At 37.2% G+C, this 17,610-nt stretch overlaps 1 protein-coding gene across 3 annotated transcripts; it reads left to right on the forward strand.

The window, feature by feature from the left end:
* Window positions 1-745: 745 nt before the first annotated feature.
* Window positions 746-13,654, forward strand: LOC146000044 (uncharacterized). 3 transcript variants are annotated; one of them, XM_083137367.1, is made up of 4 exons: window positions 746-814; window positions 4,118-4,259; window positions 9,649-9,753; window positions 13,254-13,654. In XM_083137367.1, exons 2-4 carry the CDS (start codon window positions 4,128-4,130, stop codon window positions 13,353-13,355), a joined length of 339 nt encoding a protein of 112 aa, XP_082993493.1. In that variant the 5' UTR covers window positions 746-814; window positions 4,118-4,127; the 3' UTR covers window positions 13,356-13,654. The 3 variants fall into 3 exon arrangements, with proteins under 3 accessions (XP_082993493.1, XP_082993492.1, XP_082993491.1); XM_083137366.1 differs by having other exon boundaries at window positions 805-850; XM_083137365.1 differs by lacking the exon at window positions 746-814 and adding an exon at window positions 860-997.
* The last annotated feature ends 3,956 nt before the right edge of the window (window positions 13,655-17,610 follow it).

Raw genomic sequence — 17,610 nt, forward strand, 5'->3', positions numbered from 1 at the left:
TTTCGCCGCGGGAGACGGCTTCCGAAATGGTGCCGACTGAACCGAACACAAGCTGAAGACAAAGATTGTCAAAATTTGCCGACAAAGGAGGTTGACACATGAGATTTTATTTGTTAAATCAACTTTCTACTAAACATTCCTTGCGAAAATACAGGCACCGCAAATGGCACCCCTTGTGTCGGTGCTGAGAAAGGACAAACTTTTGAGGGTGGACCCTCTCCTCTTCGATTTTATGGCAGGAAGATGTGGAAGACATGAAAGGCGTTGGTGGGAGACGGGATTCCTGGGCTGGTTTACTCTCTTTTGTTGGTTGGAAATATGTCCACTCCTGAAATAGAGATGTGCAGTTACTTTCATTTTTACTTCTTCAGAGCACTTTCCTTTGAGTTCAATATCTACCGACGGTTGCAGATTATGCCACAGACTAAGATTATGCTAGATTTGGCTGTTATGCTAAACACAGGGTGCTAGGTGCCAAAGATGGTTAAATTATGCTAGGTTTAGCACCATTATGCTAGGGTTGGCATCGCTGCTACAGTGCCCTTTCTGATGATTAACGAACGAGAACTTGCAAATTAGCCCTCATCAAACATCAACATGTAACATCAAATATTTGTAGCTGTGCTAATAAAAAGAAAATATTATCCTTTTCGATGTTTCTAAACATAAATGCTACTTGGTCACTGTCATATATTTATATAGTACAAAGCGAATTTTATACAATCACATGTAACTAAAAATGCTGATGACGTAAACCCGGTAGTGTTCAATTCTTTTGTTACCTTAGCTGACGTCGTTTTTGATAAAATTCGTAGTAAGTATGATGGTTGTGTCGTAGTCTCATCATTCGGTAAATTAATTGTAATAATATTTTCTGGCGAATATTGAGTTTAATTTTGGTTTCAAACATGTTTTGTAAAAGTGAAATTCTCATAATGATATAATTTTGCATCTTTAAAATGTTTAAAATAATGTTACGTGGATTTTTCCCGGTATGGTAGGTGCGAGTGCAGTACTCGAAACATTTGTTCAGAAAGTGGTTATTTGGCTTTTATAGGTGTACATACCATAGACCAATGTAGTCTATGGTACGTACTTTCTTGAATAGAATTAAGTTTGTAGTGTATTTGGTTGGAGTAGTTGTTTTTCATTATATACGTGACAAACTGAATATTAATTTTTTTTGGCCTAAATTCCAATTGTCTAATTCCGAACTAATCATTGTACACACACATTTGTAACTTGGTTCGATTTCTGTTCGTGTCTTTACACCCACTCCACTGGTATATTGGTTACTTACTGCATATTTAGTGGAGAATAATTTTTACCTTCCAACAAGCCATCATCATTTTTCTGTTTCCTGTTCAAGAAACTAAATGTTCGTTTGAAATATGTTATAAATTGCTTCATACTATTATATATATGATTGTGGTAACTTCTGAATGATGATTATATGTTTGATTATTGTCTTCTTCAACATACAAATTCGTGGAGATTAGTTGCGAGTTGATACTGAAAAGTACAAGGGTTTTAAAGTGTTTTAACCCTCCGTTATCCGCATCCTCTTTGCAGAAACAAATGTACCGTGCACAGCACTCGGTGCCACCTCATCAAAACCAACATTATTTACGTCAATTTTTGATGCAAATCAAGATTGAATTACACTAGCACTTACTGGGAATCAGGCGAAGGTAACACTTTCATATAGGTGAGATGGATTTCTTACTTTTTACAGGAGAAAGTACTTATGCAAATCATTTTCTGTAGCATTGTGGAAGTTCGTGAATGTAATTTTGATCCATTTTAATGTGAATGCATGTTGTTTTCTGCGAAAATCTCTGTCCGACACGCTGTTGCTGCTGCCGCCATTTGCTTTCTGCACGAGAGCACAATGTTCCGTGTGTTAGATGATGTAAACCCCATAGTCAGTGTTTCAAACCTCACTGTGTTTTCACTATAACATGACGTGTCGAGTATTTTTAATTTTTTTTAAAAAAATTTAAACTACGCTTGCCTAACCCAACCCAACCTAACCTTACGGAAAATGGTTTGTGGGGCTAACGTCAATGGTTTGTGAGGTATTAGCATAATTTCAAATCCGGGCATGAAAGTAGGTATTTTTCGATGAACAAGGCTGCAACACTGCATAAACCTACAAAACACTCGCACAATGCGCGATGAACCAGTACGCTATCGCCATAATGTTCGTTACAGAATCGAAATAACTAACAGTAAGTAATCGTAAATGTAAGAAATATACATTATTTTTGTTAGAAATTCATTATTTCACCTAAAGAAATGTTCCGCAATGCAGAATAGTACTTTAGCAATGTAAAAAAGTGTGAAATAAATTATTTATAGGTGTCACACCTATACGAAAGTAGTACCCAGGCAAAATATACATGAATACAAACGGTAACAGTTTCATGCATCGGAGACACATTTCTTCAATTTTACACAAGAAACTACTTACGGAAATGAGTTTCTCCAAGGTTTACAACCTCCGTCGATATATATTCTTCCTAAAACTTCATCCTACAATGCAGCAGAACAATAAATAATCACTTTTCATGTAATAATATTTTGCATTTTGTGAAAATCGACAACATCATGCCGTTGTTTCCAAGATGTACCTGCAGATGGCTCTAGCGTCGGAAGTCACGCGATCTCGGTAGTGGAATCAGGGTTTCCAAACGCACGATTTTTTTCGAGAAAAGCAAATTTTTTTTCTTCGAGAAACGCGCGGTTTTTTGTCGAGAAAGGAAAATGGTTTTTCGATGAATTTAGGGGTGAAATGGGTGCTAATGGAACCTAACCTAACAGGCCTAACCTAACCTCGTGTGAATGGTTCGTGGGGCTACCCGTGGATGGTTTTTGGGGCTAACGTCAATGGTTTGTGGGGCTACCCGTGGATGGTTTTTGGGGCTAACGTCAATGGTTTGTGGGGCTACCCGTGCATGGTTTTTGATCCCTGGTTTTTTACAACTTTCATGCACAATAGAGTTGGAAACATTGATATTCGAAAACAAAAGAAGCGTTACAATTCGCAAAGCAAGCGATATCGCACCGTGACTTGCTTTCCGTAGCATTAAGGAAAATGGTTTATTTTAGCAGAAAAAGTGTTTGTTTTCGTGCAAAAAGCATATTGCCACCTTCCACTATGTTCTGCAATACATAATTGGTAAGTACAAACCACGAGAAAGACAAAATATCCGATTTAAATGTGTCTCCGATGCATGAAACTGTTACCATACAAACATGTCCATTTTGGACATTTTTATCAGCTATTAAAAGAAAAGTTTAAAAAAAATGAAAGAATCTCATAGAATTAGAAGCTTAGACTCCTGAAGCAAATGCACCAAAATATTATTTTAAAAGTAATTAAAACTTTGCCATATAATGAAGGCACTAAAAAATTAACTCACCATTCACAAAATTATCAAAATATTTACCAAAAATATTCAAGTATAAGGTTTCAGATGAATTATGTGAAACTGTTTTTCCATGGGTTGACAACTGTCTGTACAAGAATAAATTCACATTGTTTGTCTGTCGCCTAAGTTCAGTCCGCAATGGAGTCATTGTATAGTGGTTCAGATTCGATTATAAACTGTGCAGTTGGCGATTGCCCTACCTGAGCATAAAGTGGACTTAAAACTAGTGCTGAGCCGATACCGATACTTTAAAAATTGCAATATATAGAAGTCATTCAAAATTTTGATCAATATTGGTGTGTAAATATTCTTCTCCAATTATATGCATCAATTTACCAAGAAATTTGCTTTAGAATATTCAAGAATATTAACATCCAGTTTTTCATGAAAAATTGGTGCAAAATATAGAGAAAATTTGAATTTTGCATAATTTCTAGGATAATTAGACTCAGCGAAAATGTCGTGCCTCATTTTTGCCGACCCCATGAAGAACCAAAATGCAGGAAAAGTATTGGTTGGTATCGGAATATGAATTCCAACCGATACTTTCCGATACATTGGGATCGGCCCAGTCATACTTAAAACAAATGTTGATGTACTTTGTGAATACAGATTTTACCAGTCCCTAATATGTATATTATTTACCTGTTATCTTTTTTTCTGATCGTGTCTTTTGCTTCCAGGTGTCTTCTTATGGGCATAGGGAAAAGCTCAGTGGCAGCCATGAGCAGTGAAACAGCTGGAATGGTTAAAGAGCTCATCAAGAGCGATTCGGTAGTCATCTTCTCGAAAAGCTACTGCCCGTATTGCAAAATGGCTAAGGACGTAAGTATATTTTTACCAACCATTTTCATAATTGCTGGTACTTTTTATCTTGCATAGCCTAAATCAACTTTTGTGCCAACCAGAATTATAAATAGCTGCTCCCATGCCAGTACATTTGCATTTGAACTTTCCCCCTCCCCTAATCTCCAGGTTGTAATAATCGGATTATTTCTTTGCAATTTTGTGCAGAAAGAGAAATTTGTATGTATCAGAATTTTAGGAAATACATTTCTAGCCACCAGAACTGTAGTTCTTTTAATATTACAGTAAACCCTCGTTAACACAAACTCGCTTAAGACAAACAATATTGGTCCCATCAGGGATGTTTTATATCTTATAGAAAGTTTTGTCTGTTAATGCGAATTTCGGTTACCACAAATTACGAACTGTTTTTTTTAGTCCGTTTCATCATTAGATCTCATTTAACACGAACTTTTAAGTTTTCATAACTTTTTTCTGTTCTTCCTCTGTCGTTCCCCTGCTAGGTATGTAAGAAATCGCTCAACAATCTCTATCAACTTATACAGTATTGTAACCAACAGATTCAGATCAACAATATGCTCAAATATGTTTTTCTATTCTTTATAACATAGCCAGTACGAGTAACATCAAGATTAAAACTTGGGTGCAATTGCTCGACAATCGCAATCATGGTGTCAACAATGAGCTTATACATATTTAACCAACAAATTCAGTTGTGTGTTCAGATGTGTTTTTCTATTCTTTAAGACGTAGCCAGTACGAGTAACATCAAGTGCCTTTGGATCAAGGCATTATTGCTTTAATGAAGAGGTCTTATCATATCTTGCGAAAGCGCAATATAAAGGAATTTTTCACCAGAAAATGACCTGTGAGTACTTTTTTTAAAAGTTAATTATTGCAGTACTGTACTAGTGTTTTCTATGAAGACATGCATAATATGTATTGTAAATGGTTAATGTGTAGAAAGAACTGTATTGCAACAATAAAATTTGAGTCCCCGGATAGCACGAATTTTTTTAACACGAACTCTTGAATTTTTGGTCCCTTGGGATATGTGTTAACGAGGGTTTACTGTATTACATGAATATTTTTTATTTTAAATATCATGATATTAACTTTAGTAATAATACACTTCTTAAGCATAGAAATTTATTTTCTCAATTTTCAACTTATGCTTATGATATTGGAATTCCAAGATTCCAAACTCGCACCAAATCCTTAATATTCAAAGACGTCCTCATGTATACTCACTCATTTCCCAGAAACACGAATAATTTTGCATGTTCTTTTAAACCCAACAGAACAAAATTCTTAATACTGGCAAATATTAAGGATAAACTCAGAACAGAAATACGTCATTATATATTCCCAAACATTTGGTGAGATTGTTTAGTATGTGTGATAATACTGGATAGCACACCCAAACTTCCCCCTGCTGTAAGAGAATACCTGTATGACAGAACATGGTTTCATGCATCAAGTACAGATTAATTCTTGTGTGCAAATTCTGAGTGAAATAGAATTCATAAACTATTGAACTCCTTTATTAGTATTTTAATTTTACACAGCTGCCACTTAAGAGCATTGAGAAAATTATTTTCTTCTTTAAACAAACGATGTTGTTTATACCAACAAAAACAGCTGATTGATTTATCCTGAAAGATACACTTACTACAATGTGTATTTGCTGGTAAATAGTCAAGACTGCCTCAAAGTGACATATTATTTCTTATAAAGTGATGGCAGTATCTAACTATCCCAAGTCTGAAAGGATTAACGCATACCACACATTTATTTTCACGTCGCACAGCTGATACGACACCATGTCTTTATATGCAACCAGCATGTCCATGTACGGACAAGTGACCTTGAAAAAACAAAATAAAAGTTGAAAATATACTTTGTCAACTGAGATCAAGATGCAAATCACATTAGTTTACATCTGTGCCAAGTTCCATCTTTTCTGAGGGGATTGCGTTAGTTTTTATGCTAGTTTTGCCATAAAATTCAACTTTTGATAGCAATGGCGTCGCCTGCCATTTGCTATAACCACAAGGTTCAGTACGAACGATTTACCATTTTCTTGGCACCACACGAAACACACGCAAGCATGCTTTTATTTACGATCGTATATTCGGCAGATCTACCAATAAAGTACGAAGACATGAGCTCATGCAGTAAAATATGATGTATGCCAGCTTACCTCATGGCAGGTTGGGTTGCAGAACGTCAAATGCATCCCCTACCTGTGTCCTTCAATCATAACCAATGTCCTACTGATGTGTCCCGTTTCACATATTAGTCCGACAGATCTCGATACATTCATAGTTAGGAATCATCTGGTTATAGCCATCTTCTTGCCATGTCAACGCGATAATCCGAAGATTTTTCCTTCCCGCGATCCTTCTCCAGCACTTCAAAAACCGACCTCCATTGTTTCACCACATGCATCCAAACCTGCAAACTTTCCACGGTATTTCTTACGAAAATAAAAGATCTTATAACATAAGGTCAAAGTGTATTACCAGAATGTTTAAATACGACTAAACATTGAAGTTGCAATTATATTGATATCCAAGCGAGACGCAATTCAAGAATTTATGATTTATTCATAAAATTACGATTGGTGACATCTTTCGCTACCTTCAGAAATTAACGTCAGTAGAAATGAATTCTAATGGCATTTATACTCCATTCTCTAAACATTATGTTTTTTAACACTATAACGACGGCTACAATGACTATACGTTATTGTCGGATCGGGTCTATTCGACCCGGGGAAATATTATACATTTTTTTCAGGCGTTCAAATTTTCTAATTTATATCAATGACTGAAAATAATGTTTTAGGTTATTTATTAATGACATTTAACCATTTACATGTTTCTAATATGTAACATGATTTACAAAAGAAATTTAAACATTGAATAACATATGTTATAAAGAAACCCTTGAGTTTTGATTATAATAGTTTTCTTACATTTGGAACATTTTTATCATATGTCCAGTTATCAGTAATGATTTGTAAGAATTTACATATTTTTATTATCTACTTTTTGTCAAGAATAACTTACAACTTCGATTAACATGTGTTATATAGAACACGTGAATGCTGAGTACAAATGTTTGCATACATTTCGAGCACACTGTTCTTGTTTTCAGATCGATTTTTGATGGACAAATATAACACCTCCTTCTGGATTGCTTCTGTACACCTTGCTCTTCATTTGAACACCCGTTGGTTTGCTCGTCCATTACTACTTTGCCACTGAGCTCCTTTCCCAGGTACTGCAAGAACCTTCTACGTCTACCCGATTTGGCTTCCAATTCTTACGGATGTACTGTTTGGTACAAAACAAATGCATTTAGTGCACTGAAGTCGATCATGTCATGAAATATAACCATTGGCCATCTCCGAGGTTTTCGTTTCACACTAGTTTTGCACCATTTGGTCCAATTTGTAAACACCAAATTTTGTTTTATTATAAGTAATTATAACATCAGGCTTTTGCTGTGCTGTGCAAACGTCGATTTTCTGCTGTTCATGGAACTTAGAAAGTAGAATCACCACCTTGTTCTTCTTGGGGCAATATGTTAGAAAGTAGAATCACCACCTTGTTCTTCTTGGGGCAATATGATGCTATCATCAGATCATCTTGAAATCCAAACAAAGTGGAGCAAAACACTCGCTGCTTTGTGGCAGTAAACTCTGGCAGCAGCTCTCCTTTGTTATTTCGCATCGTGCCGACCAGAGTAAGTTTCTTGGCAAGTAGATCCCTTGCAAGAAATACACTGGTGAAGAAATTATCACACGTGATGTTTCTTCCACTGCCTTCGATTTCCTTCACTAAGTCCTTCACTACTCTCTCTACTTGATTTTTCTCCCTATTAACTCCAGCTTCCTTTCCTTTGTAGATTTGAGCCTTCAAAACAAGCTGTTTGAGAATCACAAATCAGCCACGGCTTGATTCCGTATTTAGCAGATTTCGACGGCATGCACTGTATAAAAGGGCATCGCTCTCTAAAATTGACCAGTTGTTCGTATACAGTCATGATGCCATCAGGAATGTACGTTTCTCGGAGGTAAACAGTCCAAAGTCTCGAATACATCTCTTATAGGTTCGAGCTTACCTGGAGACGAGACACGAGACCCAAGCTTTCGTGTATTTGGTACGCGAGCCATTGTATTCCTTCAATTATACACAAGAACTCGTGAGAACGAACAAATTCGTCGTCCAAACTACACAGATGCTCTGCACCAAACAAAGTGTGCATGCAGATTCGTTCAGAAAGTTCTGGAAAATTGCGGCACCTGTGTTTTGAAACCAACAAACTGAAATAACCAACAATAGTTATGCAGACTATTGTCGACAAACAAAAAAAAAAACAACATTTTCTGCAGTATCCGTCTGCAACTTAGGTTATTTTTTTTTCCTGGGTAAACTGAACAGGCAAAGGGTACTGTATAGGATTTCAATTGATTGATTTGTTTTATTTTACTTCGCGGTTTGTGCCTCTTGGCTAATTTGCAAAGATGGGGATCAGTGATGAAATTGATGAATGGACATTTACAAAGAAAATTGCCGAGGGGGATTCGAACCCGGGACCACTGACGTCACAGTGCGATGTGCTAACCACTTAGCCAAGGGGACCAGGAATACGCTTTTCAAGGTTGTGACTCTCCTTGAAAAGTCACAGAGGCAAAGAGGGATATTTCTGCAGTAGAAAAAATAGGCCTATATTTTTAAAAATTAAAATCGGGCCTAAAGGACCAGTCCGTCCGTAACGCGAGTAATACATTTTCTGACCAAACTAAAAAAATAACCAAAGATTACAATAAATGATTTCAAAGGCCTTCGAAATTGACGAAAAGTCACGGAAGGAGAACACATTAATTTGCAGCATTAAAAAATTAGACAGGTATAAAAATTGAAACCGGGCCTAAAAGACCCGTCCGTCGTTACAGTGTTAAGCATATGGATGTGTGCTAATAATCTGAAATTATTTAACGTGCACATAGGTATAGTACCTGTCATAATGCCCCTGGCCACATTTACTCCCCAGAGTTTCCTCCAGGTACCCACTTTATATGATGCTGGGTGGGTGCCGGAGCCGCTTCAACAGGTTGAAAAAGTCCTGGTTCTCCCCCACCAGGGATCGAACCTGGCTCTCGCATGGTAGTCAGATGCCCTAATGACAGCTACCACGGCTTCTTATAAATCCTTAAGCACTGAGATAAATTATTTTACTTCCAGCCATTGGGATTATATTTTAGTTTCTTTGTGGAATTTATTGTAGTCATTTACTTGCTCAGTTTGTCTTTGTGCAAAACAATAGGCAGTTATTTTGAAATGTTACTCAAAACCATTCGCTCTTGAAAATTAATTTCCCACCCTGTGTTTTGCAGGTGTTTGATAAAATGCAGCAAACGTACACAGCCATTGAGCTGGATTCCAGGTCAGATGGTGAAACAATTCAGGAAGCCCTTCAGCAGATCACAGGAGCACGCACAGTGAGTTTTTCATTTTGTATTACTATTTTGCTAGTTGGGGAAACCTGTAGTATGTGTCAGAAATGTGTTAATGAGAAGTGGACTGTAATGTGTTATTCTCAGCATGTGTAGATTTATAGATATCTTTCTTGGTTGTGTAGTTTGCGTAACATACTACAAATCTGGGAGTATTAGATTCAAATTCCCATTCAACCATGTCATTGCGATTTCCATACAAAGGTGTAAGAAATTAGACCTAAAATATACAAATGTGCATTTTCTGATGGCTTTTGAAGACGAGATTAAATAATTCTATATTTTTTATGTGGTGTGTATGCATATGAAAACATCAAACCCATTAAAATTTAGGCTTCTTCCTATTGTAGTGGCTAATGCTGTTGCCTTTTAATAACGGTTTCGTACTGAGCGAAGGAACATTGCACAGTGATTCAGATCCACTTGAAACTCTGGTCCTGTTGGGCCTATCTGAGCATTAAGTGAAATTGAAACAAAATTTTGCTAAAATAGTGGAGTTCTAATGCTGGGGACGGAAATAAGTTGTGTTATTATACTTAAAAGCATTGTATACACGCACTATTCCCTGTATTTAATGGGACTGAAAACAGGTTAAATCTATATACTAAGCTCACAGTTCGAAAAGAGAGAGGGTGAGTGTAACATGCTGTTCAAACTCTTGTTGGGGGATTAAAATACTTTATCCAACAACACAGGGAATTTAAAGGTCAGTATGAGACTGGCCAGAAATGAAAGTGAAGGATTGTGGGTGGGCTTTGGTTTCAAGAACCCTTTTTTGAACCTGTTTGCACAAATTTACGGAATGTGTGATGTGTGAAAATCCTGGCTCAATTGACTCAAGGAAAGGTGGTCTACATTGTATTATTTGTAAAGTTTTGAATAAGTATTTGAAAATGACTTGCTGATTATGGCTTCTGAACTTGTTTTAATTTGTTTAAGTATTGAAACTTAAACCCTTTAAATATGCCCATGGAAGAGGGAGGACTACGATTCTTGACAATAACTCTGAGGGAGATGTATTATACAGTTCATTTCATCTACATGTAAATTGACCTATGCATAAGATGGTATCATGCTATATCATACATATACAGGGTGTTCTGTTCAAACCTCCCACATTTCAATTCATCATTGCTAAGAGGTTATGAAACGTAATCAAATGCGTGTGGTACTAGACGAAAGAGAAACTCAAAGAATTTTACTGCATGATGCACTAAACACCAATACACCTCTACACTGAACTCTAATACACCTCTATGTGTGCACCGTTTGTAGCATGAATAATATCCAATCTGAGAACCTCTGGATTGTTCATTAACACTTACAGTCACCAAAAACTTTGCACACCATGCCTTAATGGTTTTTCCATCAGGTGCTTCACCTCCATATTCTCTCCGGTAATTTCTTTGCACTGTAATAATTGATTTAGTCTCTGCATACCAGAATACAGATTGTGCACGCTGCTGCGGAGTCACCATTGTGCTTTATGCGATTGTGCTGCTGCATAGTGAGAGAACGGCGAACTTCGAGGTCGTGCAATAAAATTCTTGAGTTTCTCTTTCGCCTAGTACCACTCGCATTCCATTATATTTCATAACTTTTTAGCAATGATGAATTGAAATGTGGGAGATTTGAACGAAACACTCTGTATATTTTTGGGAACGCTAGAGCAACTAATGAAGTCAATGAAACCAAGTTTACTCACTTTCGTATCTGTGTTAGTATTTTATATTTTTGTTTTGTAGGAAGCCGTATTTTCCCCTGCCATTTTGGTCCCTTGTGTAAAGGAATGTGAATTCATCATGCACAGAATTCAACTATAACAGTAGAAGAGACAGGTATAAAGGCATTTAAGAGAAACTGAACACCCCCTACACATATTAAAAGACACACACACACACACACACACACACACACACACACACACTATACTTTAAAACAAAGAATAGGAGGGAGCTAAGTAGTCGAAATAAAAATTGAAGAAAACTCTCAAAGCTTTTAAAACAACAGAGTTCTGGTACTATTTAAAATAAATACAAGGGTTGGGGAGTAAGTCATGGCAACCCAGTAATAATTCGACAATCGAAGGATGTATTAAAAATTTGTTATATACAACTGAAAGAGTATCCATTATGGATATTTTGTTGGTGGGAATCATGAAAGAAAACCCAAGCAACCCTGTGAGATACACAGGTATTAGTGTACAAGTTATAAAAACCTGTCTGACTGATATACACATGTGCACATGTTACAAAACCTTGTCTGATTATGACAAACCTTCGAATTAATCTCCCGCATTGTCCACAGCAGGCTGCGCAGTAGGTCCCGTACACAAGCTGCCTTATGTGGCCTTGCATTATAGTGGTGGATCTGGATGCTTCTCCCTAATGGCACGTCGTAGATGTCGCTGCAGGAACTCGGGAACTCTTTCACGTCGATGACAGTGTGCTGTAGACAATGCGGGAGATTATTTCGAAGGTTTGTCATAATCAGACAAGTTTTTGTAACATGTGCACATGTGTATGTCACAGGGTCAGACAGGTTTTTGTAACTTATACATTAATACATGTGTATGTCACAGGGTTGCTTGGTTTTCTTTCATGATTCCTACCAACAAAATATCCATAATAGATACCCTTTCAGTTGTATATAACAAATTTTTAATGCATCCTGCGAGTGTCGAATTATTACTGGGTTGCCATGACTTACTCACCAACCCTCGTATAAGTGAAAAATGGAAGTGTCATATTGTTAATTTTATTTATTTATTTTTGGTAGAATGTCATGCTCTACATCTAATTTCAAAAACACCCATGCCTTTTCTGAGCATGATTTGTAATTCAAGTTAAATGTTATTTGGAATAGTACTTAATTCTGAAATCCACACTGAAAATGTCCCCAGTGTTGAGGTGAGCACCACTAAAAGCCACAATACTGCTTATTTGTATTTTCATATTAGCAATGTGCCATCATAAGTCAAAAATGTGCATGCTCTTTGAATGTATAACCAAGTGCACAATTCCCATTAACATGGAAATCCTGGAAATGGCAGGAAACTGAAAATTCATCCAAAAACCTGGGAAAGTCTGGGAATATAGTGCTTTTTGAACTTGTCAGGATTTGGGAATGAAAATTAAGTGTGCTTCTTTCCTTAAACCAGCTTCTTGATGGGATGTCTTGTATTCAAAAGTATTTTTATAATTTTGTTTGTTCCATTTATTTTCAACAATATTGGATAAACGTGATTCTCGTGAATAGGAAGTACAGTTCAACACTTAAAGCTTGGTTATTTGTAGGAGCAGAAAAAAAGAAAAGTTCTGGAGATTTATTGTAAAACTACCTGCAAAAGTTTGGAAATTAATTTTGTCAGAATGAGTGGTAATCCTGAACTGACAAAACAGCATCAGTATCTGTGCCATCGTAATGTTCTAGCATCATTGTGTCACCACTTTAAGGTTTCTGAAAGCATGCAATTAACTTTGCAGGTCCCACGTGTCTTCTTGAAGGGTGAATGCATCGGAGGGGGAACCGATGTGAAGAAGTTGTACGAGGACGGCCAGTTGCAGATAATGCTGAATGCTGCATGAGGCCAAGCACAAAAGCCACCAAGGACTGGAGTAAACTGAATTTGCATGACATGTATCAAATGACAAAGGTTTTAAGGTGTTGCATTTCACTTCTTTTCTTGACTTGGCTTTTGCCTCATTCTTCCCTACGACTGCAACAACTCTTTTATATATTTGTATATTTTGGAAATTCCCACAGTTTTATATTCATAATGATTCTTTTCTGTATATATAGATATGACTGCATAATGAAAAAGAACAAAAGTAACAAGTATTACATATTATTATGACATTTAGATTAAATATTTACTTGAGAAGCATTGTTTTATCTTTTATTTGGCAAACTTCCTGCAGCATTCTAAAATTAGGTTTGACATTCAAAATTTTTAAACAATTAAAGTGTAATAATACCAGTAATTTCATATGTGCTTTTACTATGATCTGATCTAGATTTTATAGTTCTCAAGTATAATGATAAAATGTCAGTAAAGGGAATGAATTACAGTAAGTAAACATTTTTTTTTTTAAATTATACTTGCACAATTGGACCTAATGTGGGTGTGGATCTGTTTTGTTTAGGTTTCAGAGCAAACCATACATATATATACATAGTGTTTGAATTGAGTAAAATTTATGAGGTGAGGATTGAGAACATAGAAAAAACCACATGTAACAACTATGGTACGTTTTGTCAGACCGCTTGCCAAAAATAGAATTCAATAAGATTTCAGGGTGGCTACTCACCAGGAATTCTTTGAATTCTGGTAATTATGCATGAAGTATTGGCTCCGGGAATTCTGCGTGAATTTTTTTCCGTAGATGTGAAAAATTGCAACTTCCATTAATCCCAATCCCAATGACTTTTTACGGATTTATAAATGCCCTGAAACATGTTTTCCACAGTTTAGCTTAGCTTTTATTTTTATTGAGAAAGGAAAATAAATCTGCGTAGGAAATAAAAGCAGATTTCTCTCAAACAGTTTACTTTGCTCTGAAAAGGACACTAACAATCTGATAGAAGATTATTACAAGATAATATATTTTGAAGTTTGAAATTGTGATATAATTAACAAATTTTCCTTAGGTTAGTATATCCCATAACATTTGTGACTTGTGTTTGTAGATGTATTTCGAGTCTTAGTATATGAAGTGGCAAATGTAATCTCCGCACCTTTTTAAATATATCTACCCTTTATTTGAATTGAATTTAGATTCTTTGAATACGTTGGAATCGCACAATATTGTTAATATATTTGTGTGTGTATGTGTACAGTACCTGCCCAAATTATATCATATTTTAGTTTTTAGAGGACAACTTATTTGAACCTACTTCAACTCATCTGCTAATTTCGACATATTATTAGTGAGGTATATCACACAGTTGAAACGGGTATACAGCATCGAAAACTCATTTTCAAATTTTACAGAATTTATTTTGTCATTTTGGGCAAAGCAGCAAAAAACTAGTCATCATTATTACACTCAAAATTAGCCTACTATGCCTATTCTCCTGTGCTCTAACAACTTCAACGTGAACAACCAGTTAATACTTCGTAGGAAATCCCTTGCTATCAATCACAGCTTGGCATCTACGTGGCATGGAATCGAGGAGAGTATCGACGACAGATTGGTCGATTTTCTCCCACTCCTCCCAGATTGGTCGATCTTCTCCCACTCCTTCAGCTGTCTGAACTTCTCATCAGCAGAAGTAACTCTGGTGCCTCGGAGAAATCGGCTGAGCTCCTACCAGAGGTGTTCTATCGGGTTCAGATGAGGATTTCGGCTGGGCCACTCCATAACTGGCACTCTGCGCTGCGCGAACCACCCCGTGACATCCTTCGATCGGTGCTTAGGGTCATTGTCTTGTTGGAAAACCCATTTTCTGCCCATGCTGCGACGTGCCCACGGCAGCATGGTATTCTCCAGGATGTTCTTGTAGACATGCTGATCCATGATTCCATTGATGCGTTCCTGGGGGCCAGTGCCGAGGGAAGAGAAGCACCCCCACACCATGACTGATCCACCACCGTGTTTCACTGTAGGAAGCTGATACGTATGGTGGAATCTGGTGCCTGTAGGATGTCGTACCCACTGTATGCCGTCAGTCCCGAACAGTAGATACTTCGATTCGTCACTCCAGATGATAGTATTCCACTCACGACGAGTCCAGTTCAGATATGCCTTGGCCCACTCGACACGTGCCTTCTTATTCTTCTCGGAGACAAGCGGTGTCTTAACTGGCCGACGTCCATTCAGTCCAGCAGCCTTCAGCCTCTTCTGTATCGTCCGTATGGATGGCTGGCGATGTCCTGGACTTTCTAATTCCCGTCCAATATGCACTGCAGTAAGTAGGGGATTCTCTCGAGACAAGCGCAGTATGTTCCTATCCGCAACACGGTCTGTGATGCGTGGTCTCCCAGTCTTCTCTTTCTTCACGTATCCTCCATGGACCCGCCACCGCTTCAGAAGTTTGCTCACATCCGACTGGCTGATTGAAAACTGCTCTGCCAGCTTCTTCTGAGTCCTCCCTTGGCGATGGCCTGCCACAATCGCATCTTGTTGCACCTTGGTGAGATCGAGCGTTTGCTTTGTTTTACTCATCATTGAAATGATTATTATAATACACTTCAACAAAACAATTACAGATTGAGATAGAAAAATACTTCTAAAATGAAGATTCAAAAAAATACGGAAAATCGCCATTTTCGAAAATCGGCAAAAAAAATCAATTCTGCTTTTTACCATTACACACCATGCTGGCTACAGTAACATAATAGAGAATTCAAAGTGCTGTGAAAATTTCATAGAGATCGGGTAAGTCCCCAAAAAGTTATCCTCAAGAAAACCTGAATATGATATAATTTGGGCGGGTACTGTATGTGGTAGTGATAGGCAGTAATACTTATTCTTGAAATAGAGAAAACATCAGCTTGTAGGCATGAATTTTTGGAAAGTTCACCTTGAAAACCAGGAATTATAATTGAATTTTATCATGGTCCTAGGGTGGCCACCCTCCATTAGAGGACAGGCCAGAGAAATTGTTTACAATGTTGCAACATATTTGCGAAATCAGAAGGAGTTACATAAACTTAAGTATAATGTTGTCGAGTCCACAAGAGCCGCCACGGGAGTATCTAAATGGATGGTTTCTCAAGTTTTAAAAGAAGAAAACAGTCGTTGGCGAAAGGTGAGCTGAATTTCTGTATTCGAACAGGTAGCAAACAGCCCAGGAAAAAGCAAATGCAAGCAGATGATTTTGCTAAAGGTACAATTAGGCAAAAAATCCACGAATTTTACACACTAAAGAAAGTAGTTCCAACATTACGAAAACTCAGTACAGAAGACGACATATTAGATTGTAGCAGTGAATATTTACTCTGTTTTTTAAGGTATATAGGGTTTAGATGGAGAAAATTCAGTCAAGGAGAAAGATTCTGATTGAAAATGCTAGTTATTACAACATTCAAATCAATAAAAAACCATCTGTCTTCACTTAAAAGCAACATGGTACAGTGGCTCTCAGCGACAGACAAACCTGCAAATGAAGCTGAAATTGATGCGGAGAATAGAGGTAAAGCATTGTGGAGAATGAACAAAAGGCAATTATACTTTAAGATACAAAGTGTACCTTATGCGAAACAGTACGCGATTGACACGAAATTTAGAAATGCGGGGCAGACCATAATACGACTTCTACCTTACCACACAGACTTAAATCCCATTGAACTTGTGTGGGGGGAAATCAAGGGTAAGGCAAGGGAATTCATTTCGGATTCACTGGACGCAAAGAAAGAATTGCTGGCAAAATTATTTAGTGAATATCCTGTACAGAAATGGATAAAATGTTGTGAACACGTGAAAAAAAATTGAAGATTCTTACTTTGAAAGAGACGGACTTATGGACAAGCATGTAGATGAACTGATAATTGGACTTGGTGAAGCCGATTCAGACATAAGCACAGATTCATCGGTAGACACAAACTCGGATGAGTGGGGCCCGACCCTGTGGCCGAGTGGTTAGCACATCGCGCTGCGATGCCAAGGGTCCCGGGTTCGAATCCCGGTCGGGCTTGGTTGTTTGTGAATGTCCATTCATCAATTTCATCATTTCATCACTCATCCCCATCTTCGCAAATTAGCCAAGAGGCACAAAACTCGAAGTAAAATAAACTAAATCAATCAATCAATCAATCAATCGGATGAGTGGGAGAGTGAAACTGATGGAGAACTGGAAAATATTTAGAAGGTGAGCTCAGTCCTATCGTTTATATATTTT

The sequence above is a fragment of the Lepisma saccharinum genome, chromosome 16, assembly GCF_977018435.1.
Source record: "Lepisma saccharinum chromosome 16, izLepSacc3.1, whole genome shotgun sequence".
NCBI classification, from domain to species: domain Eukaryota; kingdom Metazoa; phylum Arthropoda; class Insecta; order Zygentoma; family Lepismatidae; genus Lepisma; species Lepisma saccharinum.